At 51.4% G+C, this 20738-nt stretch overlaps 1 protein-coding gene across 1 annotated transcript in view; it reads right to left on the bottom strand.

Moving 5' to 3' along the window:
• Nucleotides 1-20738, bottom strand: part of fuss (SKI family transcriptional corepressor fussel) — a 53370-nt gene that overhangs the window by 12632 nt on the left and 20000 nt on the right. Inside the window, exons 2-6 of the mRNA XM_077651319.1 lie at nucleotides 17631-17702; nucleotides 16298-17098; nucleotides 14097-14491; nucleotides 9999-10225; nucleotides 9246-9352 (exon numbers count right to left, since the gene is read on the bottom strand). Coding sequence (XP_077507445.1) covers nucleotides 9246-9352; nucleotides 9999-10225; nucleotides 14097-14491; nucleotides 16298-17098; nucleotides 17631-17702 — 1602 coding nt within the window. The remainder of the gene's footprint in view (nucleotides 1-9245; nucleotides 9353-9998; nucleotides 10226-14096; nucleotides 14492-16297; nucleotides 17099-17630; nucleotides 17703-20738) is intronic.

Below are 20738 nucleotides of genomic sequence, written 5' to 3'. Positions count from 1 at the left end.
CTCGGCCTCATTCGGATACCCTACCTACCTTCACCCAAAGGTCAAAGCTATCAGAATTTTTCACTTTTGCTTTTTTTTTGTCAACTCGTTTCTTGTAGCGTGAAAACCTCCTCATTCCTCTCAATGCATTTTTCTGCTACAGTATCCTGTTCGTTGGAGCTGCTAAAAACGAAATACACATAAAGGTTTTCGGCAGAAAAGCCCTGAATTTACATTTCTGAGTGCGTGAGAAATACAGAGTTAAAAACAAACCAACGGACGGAAGCGTATATTCGGTGATCGGGTATACGAATACCTTCTTTGATCAAGCACCAATCCTCTCAACTGGGAACCACCGAAATGTACATTTATCTTTTTTGCCGGTAAAGTATTTGCGTCCGTTCACTGCATTTCAATCGTCACGGCGAAAAATGAGAGCTTTGCGGTGGAAATCAGTTGCGAAAAAAAAATCCTTTGAAAAAACCAGCGAAACCAAAGCTTCTATTGGCTATGCACTGCAGGTAAGACAGCTTTGAATAGAGAGGCGCCCGCGTATCGGCGCCGCTGGCGCAGCCAGTAGCATCCAAGCCGAGCCAGACAGAAAAAAAGAAAGTATACACTGGCTGCATTGAACGCTGGCGATGCGTGGTTTCGAAGTGCTCACCGTGTGTGCGCGAGTTATTCGTGGCTGCGCAACGATATTTAAATGCGTTGAAAAACAATAAAAGGAGACACCCGGAGCATGCAACGAGGGAGGAAAAAAAAAATGACTACCGCTGCAATGAGAGCTGCAACGCGCGTGGGAGCCTGTGTTTCATTTTCGTACCCTGGAGCTTCTATCTTCTTTTTTTCTTTTCTCATGCTTCATCGTGTTCAAATATGGCTGTAACTCGCTGGAGGTGCGAAGCGTAGACTCTGAAAGTAACGGTTCGCGGGTTATTTTAGACGCGCTTTCAAAGGGTGTGGTTGTCGATTCGAATCCTTTTCTCTTAAAGATGTGTATACTTCAAACGAGAAGCGAGCTTCTAGAAAATAAAGAAAAAAGGTAATGAGCTTGAGGATTTATTCCCGGGAAACGGTGTTTGTGGCGTGAGGAATGTTCGACCCGAATATTGTATTCATCACGTGAGGCTTAAAAGCGTCTTTAAGACTGCGCAGTGAACGGAGGGGCTAGGATGTTGTAGAAATTATAAAGAAAAATATTTTCAAAGAAGCTTTGCACAGGTGTGTATAAAGAGAAAACAAAATATTTTAATATTATAGCTTGGTGCTGGCCACTAACAAAGTGCCGTATTGAAAATGAACACGCACTGATCTACGCATGATCACCACCGACACTGGCAATTTAACACCGTGGAACAATTACTACGCACGCACAGAGGTAATTTACGTACTTTGCGTACCAATCGGAGAAAAATATTACACTCTATTTGTGTGTGGTGCAGACGGAAAGCGCTTCCACTTACTCACTGCTTTAACATTTCTTTAAGTTTTGGTAAAAGTAGGTATCATGTCTATTGCTCCTTTCTAATAACCGAATGGCGAATTTTTCGAACTGGAGTAGAAAATTGTAAAGTATCGATAAAACAAAGTGAACAGAGCTAACTCCTTTGGCGTTAACCACGTCAGTCGAACTCGCAGCTCTAAAAACTCATTGCCTTAAAAAACGATGCAATAAAATGCAGTTTTTTTGTCGGCTTCACCGCACTAAAACGCTTATAGCGAGAAAGCTAGCTTTACAAGTGACCGACCGCGTCGGGCTGTTTTGCGTGTCAAAGCGTAGAGCGGAGGAGTCACTTCGGCTGTTTCCGCGTCCGGTGGCAATGGCAAAGCTTTAAAACGAGCATTAATATTGCACAAACAAGTACTTCATAATCTCATCACACAGGTAGGAAAGTGTTTGGCCTGGCAGCGTTTTGTGATTGTCTTTTTGTTGCATATCGCCATTAGCAGCACCGAAAGCCAGCAGTGCCTGTTTGACGAATTTATCGGATTTGCTTGCAGGGCGTAAGCAACTTTCAGTATCACACATGATCGTCAAGTTTGCTTTCAAATTCTTCGTGAGGATGTTTTGTCCTCCTTCTGCGTCTGCTTCCCCGCCGACCACCCCTGCCACTCGAAACAGGGAGAACCCTTGCCCCAGAGTAATCCCAACGTCCACCACATCTAAGAATGTCACGCGGCTACTTGTGCTATTCCTTAGCCTGTTTTTATTTTGAGGAATGTGAAATACGCTCGCGCGCATGCAACGCGCCGACTTACACGCTGCAGCTACGGCCAGCCGCGAATAGACTGCTGTCGCCAGTCGTACAGCAACGGGAACGACTACTACTGACGTATAGAAGAGAGTCCTATCTTCAGCTCCGGTGAATGGGACCTTCCCGGCTTTTTCCACGTGAGCCGTCCTCGACTCCGACGGGACGAGGAAGACGGGATCTGATAGCCGCGCGCGAACTACCGAGGTCCGCTTTTGTCCGCGACGCGGTCTGGTGCCACGTTTTTTTTTTTTCCGCGCAGGCATCGTCGCGGTAATCATTGGGCTGCCCGTCGGGTGATCAAGTCGATGCCAGACCATCGGACGGCGCGAACTGGGGGCGCCATGCATTCTTGACGAGCGGAGAGAGCTCGATGGTCCGCGGTCACACCAGCCGTCGGGCGTTGGCTCGCACCGACACAATGGCGCAACCCTGCGCTGTGCCACCCCTGCCATCTCCCGTCGTCACGCGTGCTGCACACGGGGCAATGGGGAAGAGGGAGGATTCATTTTGCTCTCGAAGATAAACGGACGGAACCCGACGCCGTGAATGAGGGATGGGCGAAACGCCATTAAGCCTTTGCTTAAGGGCTAACCGAATTCTCTTAACGGCACGCGGAAACGACTCGCTTGGCCACGTGTCGCCGGTAGTTCGTGCGAGCGTCCGTAGTCGAGAGTTCGGCGAAACATCATTTATCTAGGGGCGTTTACTATAGAGCTAAACGAACTAACACTGGTCAAGGAAAAAAAATCGCATATTTGCGTTTTTCTTAGCGAGTGTCCGTTTAGCTCCGTGATATGTACCGTCCTTGCTAAAAATAACCAGGCAACAGGTGTTTGCCTCTGAGCTGCATAGTGTAGCTTTTACGGTACTCAAAAAGGTCTCGAAATGTGAGGACAAGGTGTCTACTTACCTTGCACAGATTTGGAGCTTAAGGATTGCCATAAGTGCTGTGCCACACGGCTAAGAAACAAGCCCTGTTGCCCGATCACTTTAAACAAAATCGGTGCGTATACACGGTTTTTTGTCGAACGTTTTTTGTTCTGGTAGCATTGCTATTTAGCCACCGGACACTTCCTGTTTGAACAAAGGCTGGCGCGTCTGTTGCATCGGCGCTTTATTAAGCACTGCGCGGAATGCTTTGCTTGCCCCAGCGAAGCGGAATCATCAGCACCCATTTTTTTTTACAAACATCAAAAACGTGTATACGCGTGCGCGCACGCACATTTGTTTTTCAAGCAACGAGGTGTCTGAAACGAAGGCATTCGCTGGTTTTGTTATGGAGGCCGACGCCGCTGTAAAGAGTTCGTGAAATTATGTGAACAGAGTTGCGAGTCGATAGGAATCCATCTGATCGGGATCCGTCGGAACATAAGAAAAGCGACAGAGGACAGAAAGAGTTCGTGACCAGCGACAATGAAATACGGACCTCGCATAGTTGCAGTTTTCAGGGAGTAGTAACACGTGCCTTGCACGGCAGTGAACCGAACTGCGGCGACTGTGAAGTCATACACAATGCGCAATAATTTCTCATCGTAAGTTCGGTTGCTTGCACTAAACCAACCATTATAGCTTCCGCATTTCTCCGCCGTCAGGGTCCTGTGGCTGCAGCGTTAGGCTGCGCAGCACGAATTTCCGTGCTGAGACTCGGGGTGGGCTGCCCCACTGAGTTGAATACGAAATGCAAAAACGCCCGTGTGCGAGGATTTTGGTGACCATTAAAAAACCACAAATTATATAAATTACCAGCCTATATCATAGCCTATAGTTTTGCTTTATCGGGTAAAAAATATGTAATCTATTAGTGCATTTTGTGCTCAAGAAGCCGCGAACACATGTTCGAATTGTCACCGGGGCCCGGCTGGAGTTCCGCATGCGTTTAATCGCGTCGATAACGCCGGTGACCATTGTGATACGGCGCTGTATGTCTCCCCTCGCGCCCGCTGTCGCGTTCCCGTTAACATTTCGAAGCTATTTGCTTGTTCATGCCCCACGCTATCTACGAAAAGTGCACTACAATCTTGTGTAAGCGATTTTGTAGCTCCAGCTGAATTGTAGCGAACAAAAAAGACCAGCCTCGAATTAGAACCCAGTGAACACAGAGTCGTCGTGCGCAGAATTAGTGATTATTCCCAGCTCCGCTCTATACTCTACAAAGCAGGTAAGGAGCGCCCTTCCTCCCCCGATGGCCGCCTCTCCCCAATTCCCCAGGTTATTTTTTTTTGTCTGTGTTCGTCGCCATCCGCATAGTTTGCAATTCAGATGGTAATAGAACGCACTGGGAACAGGGATCAACGCACTGAATGCTCCGTCGTTGTCGCAGCACTCCCTCCCCCTCCGACCCCCCCTCTCCCGCCTCCTCCTCCGCGCAAGTCCGCGCCCGGGCGCACCTGAAAGGAACCTCCGATGCGTTTTCTGTTCATTAACGGGCGCCACCCACGGCAGGCAGGCAGCGCGAGCAGGCCATGCATACGCGCGAGCACCTTTTGTTTCCGGACCACGCTCTGCAGTTCTCCCTTCGGGGCAACGAAACCGTCGATCGCCCGCGGCGCTGGCGACGCCAGTGTCAACAGCGCGCTTAAATAAAGGCGCACTGATTTCATGCGTCAGAGCGCGTTGAAGCACTTGGAGTTCGCGAAGAGACGATGATGTACACACACACACACACACACAGAAAAAAAAAAGAAAAACACCGTCGCCTTGCGTCTGCTGTCGTACGTAACGAAAGAAAAAAAAACACAAAAGAGAGAAGAGGACAGGCGCAGTCCGCATCGCTACTACGTGGAATCGAAAATTCGCTGCAGAGTTTCTGGCGCTCTGCAGCTATAGAAAACGTTTTTTTTTTTTTGCTCGCGGCATGCGTGTGTGTGCTGCTACGCAGCAGCAGACAGCCTCGGCAGAACCGGCGGATCGGTGTCGCTCGACCGGTAAAAATGCGCACTTGGAGCGAGGTGCGGGAGGACTGCGTCAAAAAAGGGGGGGGGGGGGGGGGACGATGAGCGGCTCTGTTTACTCTGGCGCCGGCTTGCGATTTTAATCAGTGCTCAAGGACCCGTTGGAGCGCGCGCGTCGGACGTCGAAAGAGTTGCCAGGGCGCCCTCTCTTCCCCTCTCCGCCGATCGTGCCTCTATTCTCGAACGGGTGTCGACGAGCGAGCGAGCGAGGCGTCGGAGCCGCCACCGGCGGTCAAGCAGCGCTGCGCCTATCTGCACCGCGCGCTGTTCCCGCCGGCGACAATGCATGCGCTTCGATTAGCGCCGTCGGCGAGTTGACACAGCGCCCCTTTTGTGCCAGCTGGCAAGCGACAAGTGCCTCGTTCTCCCCCTTCCTCCTGCACCCGTACAAGCTCGGCACCCGTTTGTATCGCGCCAAACTGGCGGCCGCTTTCCAATTTGCGCTTGGACTGAGCGTGCTCGTCGCTGCATCTGTGTGTGCGTGTGTATCTACCTCTGTGTGCGCTCTCGGCACTGCTGCAACCCTCTCTCCAGACGATCGGGGCTCTACAACTGGCCGAGTCTCTCTTTCTCTCCTTTGGCCTGGTACTTCTCCGCTCGCGTGCACCACGTTTACACATTCTCGGTGGCGGCGGCAAAGGCTGCTCTCGCGTGTTTGACGAAGAGGCGCGAAGGGAGATTGGATTCGGATGGGATCCGGTTGATGCGCGCAGGTAGTCCTTTCTTTAGGCGTTGTATCTTACTACGGCCGCTTTGGTTGCCTAGTGTGCAATCCTTCCCGCTGCATATTCCCTTTGGCTCCTGTAGTTCAACTTGGGCTACAACGAAAAAGATCAATTCGAGTGTCCTCATACTTAGCGAAGCTGTGCTTGGGATGCAAGAACTTGGAGCAGATAGCGCTTGCATTTCTGGGATTAAATTTAGTTCGGCATAGTACAACTCAAAACTGAAGCGGCAGGTGCCCTTTGAAGGAAGGCCTCGGGCCAATGGCGTCGACCAGCTTACGTGAAGTCGTGGTTAATCCGCGTCGACTTGCTAGCGTGATTGTTAAAAAGGGATTTATCCTGGCTGAACTGTATTAACCACGAAGTCATAGAAATTTCTCGACGCCATTAGCCGGGGGGCCTCTGCTGAGTTCGAGAAGCTCGCGATTCTTGCATATAGCTGGTGAAGTCATTAAAATAGGAACGCCTATAGGGGTCCAGCTGCGCGGAAAAACCATGTGCTTCGCGCGCCCCGACCCGCTGTCGGGGGTGTCGCATTTTATGACCTTTAGAGTCGGGCACGGTGGCACTGTTTCCAAGGGTGCCTTCATTGTGAGCTAGTTTGGAAACGAAGCCCTTGGAGATGGCTTCTAGAGAACGCAGGCTACGAACACGTGCGACTGTTCGCGTCCGTCTAGAAAACAAGTTAACGAGCTGTTTGTATTGCTTGGCTTAAGCCACTGTGCTCGGACGCTGGCGGATCTGTGGCAGCGCCCCCGTGTGGGGATCTCAACTCCCGATTGGTGGACATGGCACATCGGTCGTTGTTTTGTTTTGTCGTATTTTATTTAACGTTTAATTTCTTCGGGAAAGACAATGACTGGCCGAAACAGAGTTTGCCGAAAAAATGAGAGCATGCGTACGCGCATGAGAGAGCTTGGGAGGTTGGTTGACGGCGGCCGAAGAAGGAGGTCATATCGCGGGTCGGACGGAATCGAGACTGACGGAGGTCTTGCTGTGTGCAGGCTCCGGCCTATTTTGTATACCCGAAGGTAGAGACTCCCTTCGTGGCGTGGGCCCTGGCCTGATTCCGCTAGCCTCAGACCAGTGTACTGCTCGCGAGTTGTTTGAAGTTTATCCTATGCTGGTCGCACCTAACGACCGCGTGTAAATAAGTGTGAAGACGCGTGTAATGTTTGAAGTAAGTGTCGTCCTCTCCGCTCCGCTCACCGCAATGTGTCACTGGGTCAACAAACCGACGAAGAGCCACACCACAAGAACGAAGCTAATATAACTGCGTCCTTTGAGGCTTGTCGCTTTGTTCTTCACTTGGATCACACTATGGAATGTCAGCTTTGTGAATGTATATAGTATACCCAGTCGAGAGGGTGTCAGCGGCTGGACTACAGACTGCGTTTTCGAGTTCCCTCTAGATCATGAAAACCGTCGTAGTAAATGCCTATGGGAACCTCTGCACGAGCCGTGCTTGTGCCCTCTGTCGCTTATTTCATTCCTTGGCTTTTAAGTTTGCGTCCGGTTAATATAGTATAATATGCGCCCAGAGGAAGTGCGCATCGCGGCGGACAATTTGCGTGACGGAGCTCCGTCGGTGCCGCATGTGAGATCAAGACAAAGCAAGGACCTAATGCGCAGGCAAGGACTCTCCACTTCCACGGTAATATTCAAAATCATCATCACTGTAATGTCCCTCGCCAGATAAGAAGGGAAGAAGAAACAGAAAGGTGAGGAATAACTTGATGAGGATGATCGAGGACAAGTTGTGCTAGTTCCTTTCGGGCAAGCATTTTGCGTTTGGTGCAGCCGACAGGATTAGATCCTCTGCGGGAAAGCACCAGTGGAACTGAAACAAATTGCTTCCCATTTTACTTTTCGGACAACCGTTTCACAACCATCATCATCAAAATTAAGAAATCTGCGGAACAAAGTCCTTGTTCTTTAATTTGGAACGTTTTGCACCAGCCACGGCCTCGCTATCCCAGAAAATAACCTGTCATCCCCGTAGGTGATTATGCCACGTTCGGCCGCGTTTCCCTTACCTTGCTGTCAACTCTGTTATCCGAACAGACCATAAATCATGTATTCTTTACATTACATGCCAGACCTAAACGATTTCTTGGTGTTTACTTTACGAAGTATATGTTGAATAAGCACTTATCAAAGTGCTTATTCCAGGCATGGAATTTTTATGACGTGAGTGGCCGTCCGAGTAGCAGGCCAACTTGCGGTTCCTTAGTGCCGTTGGCATTTAGTAGAACACCCAAGGGCCGCATTGAAGCGCCAACAACTATGAGAGGATTTCACTGTTGATGCCGCTTCCAGGAAGTCCGTGCGTGTTACCAACGTCAGAGTGTGACACCATGGATATGAACCTATTTGGCGCACTGCGCTGCTTGCCTCTTCCGACGAAGTGCGCTGTTTACTTGTGTAAGCATTTCTCTTTGACGCAAGGAACGCAGACCATAATCCACGCAAAAGGACATTCACTGTAATATAGCCAACGGGCACGTTTACAGGTGCACTGAAGAACATTCTGGAAAAAATTCTTTTTCGCTTTTATTTTGTTTTCTGGTTTTCTGTGAACAAATAGCTTACGTCGCAGACAGCACAGCCGAAAAGTAAGCCCAGGAAAAGAAAAATACGCGTGGACTATTTGCTTTCGCGAGACTTAACCTCATCACCCTGTGATGTGGCCAATGAAAGTGTTTTAATCCGTGAAGACACCCACACTAGTTTTTATTAGTCTTTTTCGACACGGCGTAAGTAATAGTTTCATAGAATCGCTACATAGTTGTGTCTCGGAGAACATATAACAAAAATAACAGGCTGGAAGCAAGCGGACTAAATTTTTTCTTCGCCTGCTGCCCCAGGGGTGATGCGTCTGCTCCGGTCGGGCGCATCACTCCGCGTAGTACTCCGCCGACGCCAGAGCAGCAAGGCGTCACGCGATTGGCCGAAAAGCACTCCGCGTGTGCTTTTTGCCATGGCAACCGTTTTTGTTGACTCCGCCTATACTCTTTGGGGTGAGTTTTAAAAAAAGGCGGGAACCGGGGCTTCTTATCCGGTTTAATAAGGAAATCGTCCACACAGGATAATACTTCGAAGCTTCTAAGAATGTTCGGAGCGTGTAGATCGAGTTCCCGCGATGAAAAGACCCACATAGAATTCACTTTAGCGCACTTTTAAGCGTTTCCAAAATACTTCGCAATTCATAGCTCGCAGGCTCTAGACAGAACTGTATACAGTGATGCGCGAGTTTTATATTGCCCGTGAAATTGTCACCGCACTTACTTACAGCGATCAGCAGCGTTCAAGTTCACACTGTAAGCGCTCACATGCTTGTTGGCGATGCCTGCGTCGCTGGTGTCTGGCACCGGCGTGCGGGCATCCTGCCGACTCTCGGGCGCTGCCTCCGATGCCGCCGGGCTTGGCGGCGGCGACGCTGCAAGGATACGGGGAAGTTCAGTGAGAGGTCCCACTAGGCCTGCGCCGATTTTACATTTGTTATTCGAAGTAAAGGAAACAAAACAGGAAAGAGGTTGTCAGAGACGCGGTCAAGGAGCAGCCAAGGGGCTTGTAATACGTCTGCATGCTTTCATGAAAGCGGTCGGTTCTTGCTGAATCAACCGACTCCCCTGAAGCTGAAGAGTTTTGTTTTTGAGAAATGAACTATAAGTAACACGCGCGCGAAAAATCAAAATATGAAGTAATAAATGAATTTTTTTCTATCTCATAGGCAACGCGCGCATCCCTGCTGACCTTTAAAATGCTGTCGGATAAAATGAAGTATTATTGAGCCGGAAGTTAGACACAGCTCTGGGCAGAGAACTCTGAAAGACAAAAGATTAGGCGAGTTGGTTCAATTCCATAATTCTACAGCGCGAAAGACGAAGACGAAAGAAAACGAGGCACTGCCGTTTGTCGTTTTCTTTCGTCTTCGTCTTTCGCGCAGTAGAATTATAGAACTCTGAAATGTGTTGGATGTTTCAGCACAGCTTTGAGGGTATGCGCCGAAGCTGAATTCTGGCAGCGCGCAATATTTCCGGTCACTACTATCTTAATCGTCTCGCATGCACGCACGCACTCACAGCTGGTGTGCGCCGGCGCGGTGGCGGCCACCATCGCGCGGCCGTCGTCGCTGCTGGTGTCGGTGACGTCCACCTCTCCGTGGAAGCTGTCCGAGTCGTCGGCGTCGTCCTCCTCCGAGCGCGCCCCGTCGCTGGCGCCGTCAGAGCCCGCCGCTGCGGCCGCCCCGCCGCCCGACGCGCGGCTCGGGTCCGTGGTCGTGTCGCAAGCGGGCGTCGAGGACCGCAGCCTGCGGGGTAGGCATGGGCGCCTTGCGCTCAGGTTGCACTCTAAACACTCCTATGTGGGAGTAAAAAAGGGTGTGGTCTAGCACATTCCCTTTTATGCACTAGAGGACAGCTATACTCCCTTTTTATTCCTGCCTGTTTAGAGTGTAGAGAGAAAGAGCGCGAAGCGACTCCTGCAGATCTAGTCACATATGTGTGCTCCTTTGGACTAGTTATAGTGTTACAATAGTGCGATACGCAAGGCTAACGGAGGAATATCCGCTAAGCCCTCAATAGAGCAAAGTGTCAAAACATAGCTCAAAACAAGCAGGTGAGGGGAGGATATGACGGACGAAAAATCAGAAATCTTTTTGTAGCGATAGCTACATTACGGTAGCGTTTCGAGCCTTCAGCGTGGCGGCGGCCGCCACCCCCTGTGGCTGCGCTGCCACGTGGATAGTCACGTGGTGCGGAGCAGCTGCCGGCGGCGCGACGCCGTGGCTCATCACGTGGTTGGTCACGTGACCAAGTTCCACTCGGCCAGCTGTAGCTGTCGCTGTACACAACTGTGACGTCAACTGTGCAGGTCTGGCACATAATCTTGATTGGAGGCCGCTCTTGCGACTATCGATAGAAGGTGGAGCGAAAGCACTGAATCTCCTCGATAGTGGATGCCAGACTGGACCAAGGGGCAGCAAAAGCATTTCAAGTCTCAAAAACGAGTTGCACACGATAGGCTCAATTTCCGATGATCAGCGAGTCACTGCACTCACCCAGACCGAAGTCCTGAAGCACAAGCACAATCTTGCAAGAATGACGAGATGGAGGAAAGCCCTTGCAAAAATGATCTATAGAAAGTATATAGACTTCTTATAGACTCTGTTGCCTTCCTATAGATATTTATATGTCTGTAGACAATATTCTACTAAAAGCGTATGGCCATAAATCTATGGATTGTCTATAGACTGTTTGTAGGATTTGTATTGCCTATAGACTGTTCTTTAGGGTTTCTATATAGAGAGTTTATAGACTTTATAGACATAAATTTATGGCCAGTCTATAGACTGTCTAAAGAAATTTTTGCAAGAGAGGATCTTGAAGGAGAAAGGGCGTAAGGCAGCATGCCTTCTAGACATGCCCCCACATGACCCCTGCGGGTGATAGGGGCTGAGAAAACCTGAGCGTAATTGGCGCGGCAAACGGGAGGCCGGTACCGTAAATTGACGGTTTCACTCGTGAGCCACCAACCAGCAATTGCGGCGGCATCTGACGCACGAGGCTTAGCGGAGCCCCGGGGCAGCGGTACAACAGTAAACGCGGCACGGTTCGGTCGTTATGTTAAATAAAGACTCGGAAGCAGCACGGCAGCTGTCGTCATTAGAGCGTGATTAACACGTCTCTTCGCGCGAAACACCGATATACGTGCTCTATACACAGCGGTAGTCTGTTCTTTTAGCGTTCACGATAACGCTTCTCCGGTTTGTAAAGCGGGGCTACGCAGAGGAATGAAAGTGCTAACTGCTGTATGCGCGTTTTTTTTTGTTTCTGTTTACCGGGCACTTTGAAGAGTTGCGTCTTCATTACGGCGAGGCCCAGGCAGACTGGGTGTTTCCGCGTGTTCTAGAGCGCAGAGTGTGCTACACCCCAGAGCTATACTTTGCGATCGATTTCTACGGCAGCTGCGGTTTCTTTGCGTGGAAATGGTGTATAGTCACCACGGCTGTTATTTGAACCCACGACCTTTGCTATACACCAGCGCCGCGCGGGCAGTCACCGCATGTTCGGCCAAGAATGGGCCATGAGTGCCCGATGCGCGGCACGCCGTGAAGCATTCCATGAAGCAATGAGGCCCTCGATGAGGTACTCAGTCAAGAACTCCAAGACTCCAGACATTATCCTTACAATTTCATGGGATAAACATTGAAGTAAGTTCATAAACTCTTGTTGTTCATGTTTACTATTTGGTTCAAGAATGGTTCCATCGCGATATTCTGCACAAAGCAGAAAACGTTTTCTGACCGTGTAGGTTTTTTTTCTTCCAAGTACGATGAAAGCATTCTTGCTCACTCATTGTAGCAGGTGCAATGTTATCACTATCTTATTATTTTTCTTTTTTTACGGTCACCGACTGTCGAACCAAGGCGTGGGAGTGCATCAATGCATGCTGCTTAAATCCGTATAACTACGCTATTCGGGAAGCCACCATGTCGACAAGCGCCTTACAAAGCCGACTCCCCGAGACTATACTCTGCAGCAGTTGCTCGGTTGGCCGCATTCCGTGCAATAATGAGGCAGGCACTGCCATATAACATCAGCGGAACTATATATACGCTCGCACTTGCTCGCAACAACGTGCCAGGGCTGCTGCGCATCGCTTTCGTACACAGACACAGTCGGGAGAGAGAGAGAGAGCAGTCGCTCGGCTGCGTCACTAGGCGCGTAATCCGCTCAAATCGAGGCCTCCGCTGGAGCTCGCTGAGAGGTGCGCGCGCGCTCTCCACTCCCGTGGTTTGGACGCTGAGGATTATCCGCGGCTGCCCGCAATTTCGCGGTTGTTCGGTCGCCTCGGCTAATCCGCGCAAAGGCACCCCTCGCCGATGAAAGGGAGCCCCCCCCCCCCCTTCTTCACCAGCGGCAAAGCCCCCTCCAAGCTTCGCGCTGTACCTTTGTCGTCAAAAGGCCGCCGTTAATGAAACATCCTCCACAACTGCAGAAGGACGCCGCTCCCTCCGCTTTGGTTGTTTCCTCTCTCTGAGCTTTATTTTGTTTGTTAGATTGAGACACTATTAATTTGCGGCCGAAATGGGCTTACGCGGTTCTAAGAAGGTTCCACGTGGAGAAACAGAGAGAGCGGCGCTGCGCTAATTGTGGTAGGGACTTAGCTATAGCGAGTGGGACGGCGCCTTTAATTGCGGACGAGTCAATCGTGGGACTTGCTTTTGTGGCGGGGGCCCGCAGAGACGCTTTGAGGGATTTTCGCGAGACCATCCCACTAGCCGCACTGTCGTTCCGTGCGCGTTCCACGCACGAGAGCATTTGGATAACGTGGTTAGCGAAGTTTGGAATCGTTACAGACTCCAGTTAGCTCCCGGCCGCCCTTGCACAACGGATGCTTCAGAGGCTTTTGAGCGGACTCTCAGCTAACAGCGAAGCGAAAGTAGTCAAAGGATTTTCCTTTCCCCAGATTCGCAAATCGGCTATTCATTATGGAAAGCGTATAAGTGGTTAGAGGTAAGCTGAGAATGAATCTATAATGGAAAGCAGCCAAGAGTGCTCCTTAAGACAACCTTGTACGCAATGGCGGATCTGATAAAAATAGCTGCTTTGAGCAGAGGAAAGACACGCCACTATAGGAAAAGATCTTTTCGGCGTTCTTAAAGCAGCAACGCCTGACTTATACTTTTCCTTTTTTGCTGCAGACCGCATCAGTCGTTGAATGAATATGTAAAACCCTCCACTTTCGGAATCACGGTGCGCATCTTTGCCAAAAGGAACGTTCCGATTTAAAAAAAATAAAAAAAAATTCACAAGTCTTACTGTAGTGCGGCTTTCACGCTCTTGTTTTTGCTGCCTGTCTCGTTTTTATTTTCGAACTATAGCAGAGCAAACTGCTTGCTACTTTTTTCAAAAATTTCTACCTATATTAAGTGCGCCCTTTGTCAAAGTATAGAACCCAAAGGTCTTGCTTCAGGCTTACGCTATATACCTCGTTGTCCATCCTATAGACCTTTCAAAGGTGAGAAGAATTCTTCTGACACCTCCGAAACTCGGAATGATGCTACGAGAGCCTCACTACGTGGTTAAAAAGCAAAGGACTTGGTCTCTTTACTCGTGACAAAGGCCGTACACTTTAGAGGGGAGATAAGCTCGAACCCACAGTGGTGTGAAACTCACGTGGGCGACCTGGCGACGCGCCCCACGGCTGTGCCAGCCACGGGCCTGAAGGCCGACGCGTAGGATAACGGCGGCGCCCCGCCGAGGCTGCCGATCAGCGCCGTCGGCGGCGCATCGTCGGCCAGCGAAGAGGCGAACGCCGGCTCGGCCAGAAGCCTCGGCGGTCCCGGCGGCGGGGGCGGCCACAGCGCGGCAGCCCCGTAGGGAGACTGCTTGGCGCCGCCCATCCACACGTAGTCGCCGAACACTGGCGTCCCGCCGCCGGTAGCCTTGCCACCGCCGCTGAGGCAGAGCAGAGGCGGCGGGAACAGCGCCGGCCCGCCGCCCGACAGTGGCAGCACCGGGAAGTACGGCGCCGGGGGAGCTGCCACCGGCTGCGGCTGCGGCTTGGGCGCCTGCGTGCATTGTCCGCCACCATGCGCTCACTGGCGGATGTCGCACGGCCAGTATTGTTTGCCTCAAATTAATAAAGAGTCACGGGACGTGCTGTTGTGCTCCGCGCTTGGTGCTTTGAAGATCGAGATGCTTCGAGGAGCACACCGTGGGTGTCTCGAATGCTCGAAATGCTAAGGACACCTTGGGGAACATCCGGGTTACAGCTGAGGCCATGTGCTACTATGGTCGGATACAAATGTAGAACAAAGCGTCCAATGCGCTTCAAGGAGGTCCTCCAGCCAGTAACGTCGACCAGTTGTCATGACGTAGCAGTCAATCTCTTTATCAGCTAGCGTGACATCGCATGTGGCTGGCAGGTGCAAGAGGATTATCCGCGATGTCATGACAATCCTCCGACGCCATTGGCTGGAGGGCCTTCTTGGGGGGCATTTGCCGCTTCATTTTGGATCTGTATCCGACTGTAGTGGCTTGCGGATAGTTTCGGCTAAGAATGCGCGTTAATGTGGCACACTGAAGGCAGAATTCTGAGCGCTCTGCTCTCGCTTGCTCGGTAGGAAGGGGGCAGGGATTAGCTGAAGTTCGTGGGTTGGCCGCGAAGCAAGTGGGACTCAATATGAGTTAGACGGGAAGATCGACCCGACCCATTTAATGCACTGCTTCCGTTATGAGGTCTTCTCGGAGCTGTTTCAAGGGTACTGACAGATGAAAGCTGTCTTCTGAAGGAAATCAATATGTGAAATGAAGGCACAGCCGTGAATTCTACGGAATCAAAGATGGTATTAACTCTGAGTGCGCGTGCCGTACCCAGAAATTCTGGACCAGTGCATTTTTCAACGGAAGGCTGTTTTTGAACGCATTTTTTTCTTCATATATTGTAATATTCCACTATAGCATGCAATCAATATATCCTTAGACTTCTCTTCGGCAGCTTTGCATTTTTGTGTTAATGGTTCCCGATTGATTTTCTTTTGTAGTCTTTACTACTCGATGCGAGCAGTGGACAAACGTTAAAAAGAAATATTCTGCTACGCATCGGAAGAATGGACCATGACAGTAATGACAATATTCCGTAGTTGCCTCACCAATATTATAAAAAGTTTGTCTTCTCGAATTAGTGGCAGTTGGAGATTGGTTTCTGGGAGAGCCATTGAAAGCAAGCAAGTTCCTGTAGGGGAGGAGATTTAGAATAATAGCAACGAGGGGAACACTGCTTAATCATCAGTGCTACAAAACAGCTGGCCCATTACGCTGCTGAAGCCACCTGACCAGTGAAGAATTTATGGGTCACTCTTGGAGGGGGTGGTTAGAGGTGGGGGCGGTCCCATCTGAGCCTTGTATTTCTTCGACTTTTTTGGCCGAGAAATGGCGTGCCGCATGGTGTTCCTATGCACAGAATTTTCGTTTGGAGGGACCCCCTCATCCTCCCCAATAAATCCGCCCCTACACTAGACAGAATCTCCAGTATGTGCTATACTGATACTTCTGCGAATAGAGCTTAACACTACGCAAAACGATCGCGTCCTGTTCGATCTGCTACCGTGACGGCCTGACTGAGAACTGAACTGAACTTGCAGCTTCATGCAGAGCTAGCTGACTGGCCGATCCGTGCTTTTTTAAGTTTTCACGATGGTGGCGAAAATTTCTCAACTAAAACATTCTGTCATTGGTTCTGACTATGTACCAGAAATTTGTCGCTGAGAATGGTTACATTCTGCGATACCTGTATAGGAAGCATTCGCTGTACGCGTGGCTAGAACTTCGTGGCACTAGGCGCGTGTAGTGTTCCTCGCAATGACTGCACCCACCTGGAGGGCGTCCCTGTCGCCCGACGATCGCGCCCTCTTGGAGGCCGACGAGGAAGATGAGGAGGACGAAGAAGAGACGGCCACGCGTCGCCTCGAGCCCCCATTGAACATGGCCTTGACGTCCTCCCAGGCGTAGCTGACGTCCTCCGGAGGAGTCCCACTGAGCTTGATGTGCCTCCGCCAGGAGTTGAAGTTTGCTGCGTCCGGTTGCACGTACTTGGAGTCCGGCAGGCGGTGCGAGTGGAAGATGAACTTGTTGGGGCTGAAGAAGAGCGAGCAGTAGGCGCACTTGATGCACTTTGCGCGCGACGAGTTGTAGCGCGCCGGCACGAAGCTGCCGCGGCATCCCCAGGCGCACTGGTGCGTCACGTCGAAGGCGAAGTTCTCGGGCAGCTTGGGTGGCGGCGTGTCCGTCAGGAAGGACTTGCAGAGCCGCTCGGCCTCGCGCTTGGTGATCATGCCGCAGCGGCGGGACGACACCGGCATGGCGCCCGCGCGCCGCAGCAGCTCCAGCTGCACCGGTGTGCACTGCACGCACGTGATGCCCAGCGCCACGCGCCGGTTGTGGATCTCGTTGTACGAGTAGTCCTTGAGCAGCGTGTTGGAGATCTGCGCCAGGCTGAGCCGCTCCTGGCCCTCGATCACCAGCGCCACGATGGGCACGCCGTACAGCAGCACGGTGCGCACCTCGTTGGCGGCGGAGGCTGCCTGCTGCTGCTGCTGGGACGACGACGGGTGCCGGCTCCCGCCGCCGCCGCCCCCTCCTCCACTGCTCCGGGGCGCTGGCGGATGAGGCTGCTCCTGCGGAGGACCGCCGCCCATGGGTTGGCTTCGGCCATCGCGCTGCAGTCGCTTCAAGAGCTGCGAATGCTTTAGTACTTCGCGGCTTTATAGAGATGAACGGTAAACGCTTCTTTGGTGGCGTCTCATCTTTCTGTGTTTCGCAATGTGAGAGGAATGAGGGAGGGGGGCTGCAAACAATCTTAGAGAATGAATTGGTTGACGAATCGGTCCGCCACGCCTCCAGGGTTCAACACAGGGCTGTTGGCGTGTACTGTTTATAGAGCATTGGAGATCTTCTTTGAAAGAACGAGAAATTTAAATAGGACTTAATATATTCTAAAAAAGCCTCAAGAACGCATTTCCTAAGACCCGGAGGCATCCATGGTCGCCTCTCACGCTGTACGGTGCACCGCGCGGAATAAATGCTTGAATAAATACATTGTCAAAGGACAGCATTTCGAGACTGGCCTATACCTTTCTGCCGTACACTCCTCGAAGACTACGGCTTCATCATACTCAACGCGCTGGCACCCCCCTTTTGCGCACTCACCTGCGCCGTAGTCGTTCGGTTCCAGAAAAGGTCCCGTGGCTCAGGGCGCGTGGTCGACGGGGACGGGTGCTTCTGAAAAAAGAAGTTCAAGCTCTCATCTTTAATGGGTCACAAGATGACATGTCACTCCTCACCGCTTGACACAGGCTACCTGCCAAGTTTGCCTCGGTATCCCGATTCCGGACAAACAAAAACATGATTTGAAATGGGGTGAAAAAGGGGCAGTTGTTCTAGGACTTTCTGCCCTCCGTCGGGGGTAAAGAAGACACGCCGATGACCGTCTCTTTCCCACATCCTTCCTCACAAAAGGTCCTTCCCATGCCCACAGATCTTAAACTTGGATCGCGTGGTCACAGATGGGATATAGTCTTACTGCGTGGTCAGAGGCGAGAAAGACAGTTGTCTTTTCTCTTTGGTAGTGTGATACGTGTTGCAGACTGGTGACGTCACCGAGTTTTAAGAAAGACAAGAGTTTTTACAGACAGAGTTTTAAGACAGAAAACTACACCAGTGCTACTAATATTTCTGTCCCCGCTAGTGCTGCTACTAATACGACTCCGTATTATCCGCGAAACATTTACGATACAACCATCACTTAAAAAAAAGTAGAAAGAAAAAAGCACTCTCAATTTCTTTGAACTTCTTAATGCGTGTGGGTTGTATGTTACACTGACCTACCACAGCCTGGGCGCTCTTCTGCCTGTGTATACTGCGTTGCATGTGATGGTACCCATTTTTTCCCCTGCAGCTGTGCTGCCTTAAAACAATCCACACCGGCTCGAGCGATCAGCTCCCAAAACGATCCTAGAAGCTCAAGATCGAATCGAAGGCCCTAAAAAAGAAAAGAAAAAAATACGCTCACGGCGTTCCGCAGACACGCGGGTATACATCCACAGGAATGGAGTCCTCTTTCCCGAACCGATTTCTTTGCGCCGCTCACTCCATCGTTTCGCGCAACGCGCTCTGCAGAGTTTCGCCAATCGCTGCGCGCGCCCCAGGAGTAATCCGGAATCCCTTACCACCCTCCCGCCTCACAGAGCATCCCTATAGCTCCCGAATGCGGGATGCACCGTCGGAGAGCTGAGCGCGCTTCCCCGCAAAGCGATCCCCGCTCGGCCGTGGACGGGGGCTGCATTTCACGACCCGCTGACGACGCCCGGCGACGCAGCGTGTGTCGCTGCTTTCGGCCGACCGAAGAGAGGATAACAACGCCGATGGGAGGACGATGGCTGGGGAAGTTAAGCCGCCGCCGGCTGCAGTTTGAAAGCCGCTGCTCGCACAGAGAACGAAGAAGCCTGTGTGCGGCTGCGGCGGGTCGGGTTCGCGCGCACCTCCCGCTTTCGGCAACCCGGTGCCTGCCTCGTGGTTCCTTTGTACCGTGAAATGTCATTACACTGTTCCTCCTCCCCTGCGGCTTTGACTGTGCGGAGGAAATCTGGTCACGGCGCACCAACAGGCGGGTCGAACAGCGCGCGCGTGGATGAGAAGAAGAGCTTGAGGGGTTGTCGGGGTGGAGGGTCTTCCTCTTCTTCTTGCTACCGCGTGGCGCGCTCTGCCGCTTCCCCCGCCGGGAGCGGATTGGGGTTCTAACTCGTTTACTGTCGATCAGGGTGCATTATCGGGGGCCTGCAAAGGAGTTTGCTTTAGCCGGATTTAATTGTTTTCGGCCGGTTGGTGTCGACCGTGTGGGCTGTCGGGTCTTTAGCGGTTTCACTCCTCCGCCGCTGTAGAAGCGGCTTAAGCATTTTCTCCTTGCGTGGATTTTTTTTTTTTTTTTTTGCGGTAACGCTCCTGGCTTTCTCTCAATTCGCAGTGAACGATCACAGGGCGAATGGTGAAGTGTTGGTATGGGGTGCACATTGTCGCAAAAAGAATTATGAACAGAGTGCCAATCAATCAATCAATCAATCAATCAATCAATCAGTCAATCAAAAAATCAATCAACCAACCAATCAATCGATCTATCAATCGTTTTTATTACCGGCAACGTAAAATGTATTACGAAAGTCGACAGTTCAGACCGCAAAGTGGTTGACCGTGCTATCGAGCAAACCAGAAAAAAATGTGAGCTAGAGTCGACGACCGATTTAGCCAACTCACTTCGGAATAGAGTTCTGTTCAATGGCTGCAATGGCTGCAGTGTTGAGTGGTAACTATTGTAACGAAGCGTACGACGGGACGGAACGGTGGCTCCGTCGCCTCGAAGAAGTTGACCAGCAGGTGTCGATGAGTTGCATGAATTAACTTGATTTATTTAAAATGGGTCCAAAACATCATTTAAACCGAACAAACTGACACAAAAGGTCTAAGAGTAAATAATAACGCAGTCAGTCATACCAAGGGGCGCGCAACATCTTCCGAGCAGAGGTCCCGAGCAGCAGGACCGCAGCCGTTCCTCTCTCTTCTTCGCGCCAAAACCCCCTCTTAAATACGTTTGCCCAGGATCCTTGGGACACTTTTACTAACCAATCGGAAATGCTGTTGTCGAAGCCAATGGGAACGATTTCTTTAAAACGAAAGCAGCCAATAGCACGCCGGTGCCCACGAGGTTGTTTACTCGAGAGCTCCGCGTAAATTCCACGAAGAGGCGCGCATTTCCTCTTGGCACACAGATACAAACACACAAAACGACGTCCGAAACACAGGGAACGCAAACCTCCCAGTCGGTGCACCACGCGACCCGCCGTCCGCGCTCTCAGCCCTCGCAGCTCGTCTCCGGTGCATCTGGTCCGCCGGGCAGTGTGCTGCTCGAAGCAATCACTTCGCGCGACTCTCCTGGAAACCACGGGGGGTCCGCGCGCCCGCTCTGGTGTCTCGGACACGGCCTTGGGAGACATTGTCCCCCTGCAGGCAGCTAACCGTGCGTCTCAGTGCGTTTTACTCTAACTAAGCATTCGAACAAAGCCGGGGAAGGGGCCGCACAACGCCTGCTCACAAAGCGCCAGAGAGAAAACGGCTCTGCCAAATGTCGGGGCGTGAGCCTCTCTAATGGCTCCCCGCACAGCAGCGAGCACAAAGACAGCAACAGCAGCACCGCGGGGAGAAGAACACATTCAGCTTGTTGGAAAAACTGGCGCGCGAAACCTGCGGAGCTCGCTACGCGACACT

This window comes from Amblyomma americanum, chromosome 2, assembly GCF_052857255.1.
Source record: "Amblyomma americanum isolate KBUSLIRL-KWMA chromosome 2, ASM5285725v1, whole genome shotgun sequence".
Lineage (NCBI taxonomy): Eukaryota > Metazoa > Arthropoda > Arachnida > Ixodida > Ixodidae > Amblyomma > Amblyomma americanum.
Note: the sequence above shows the minus strand (reverse complement) of the source record. Positions and strands in the feature narration are given on the sequence as shown.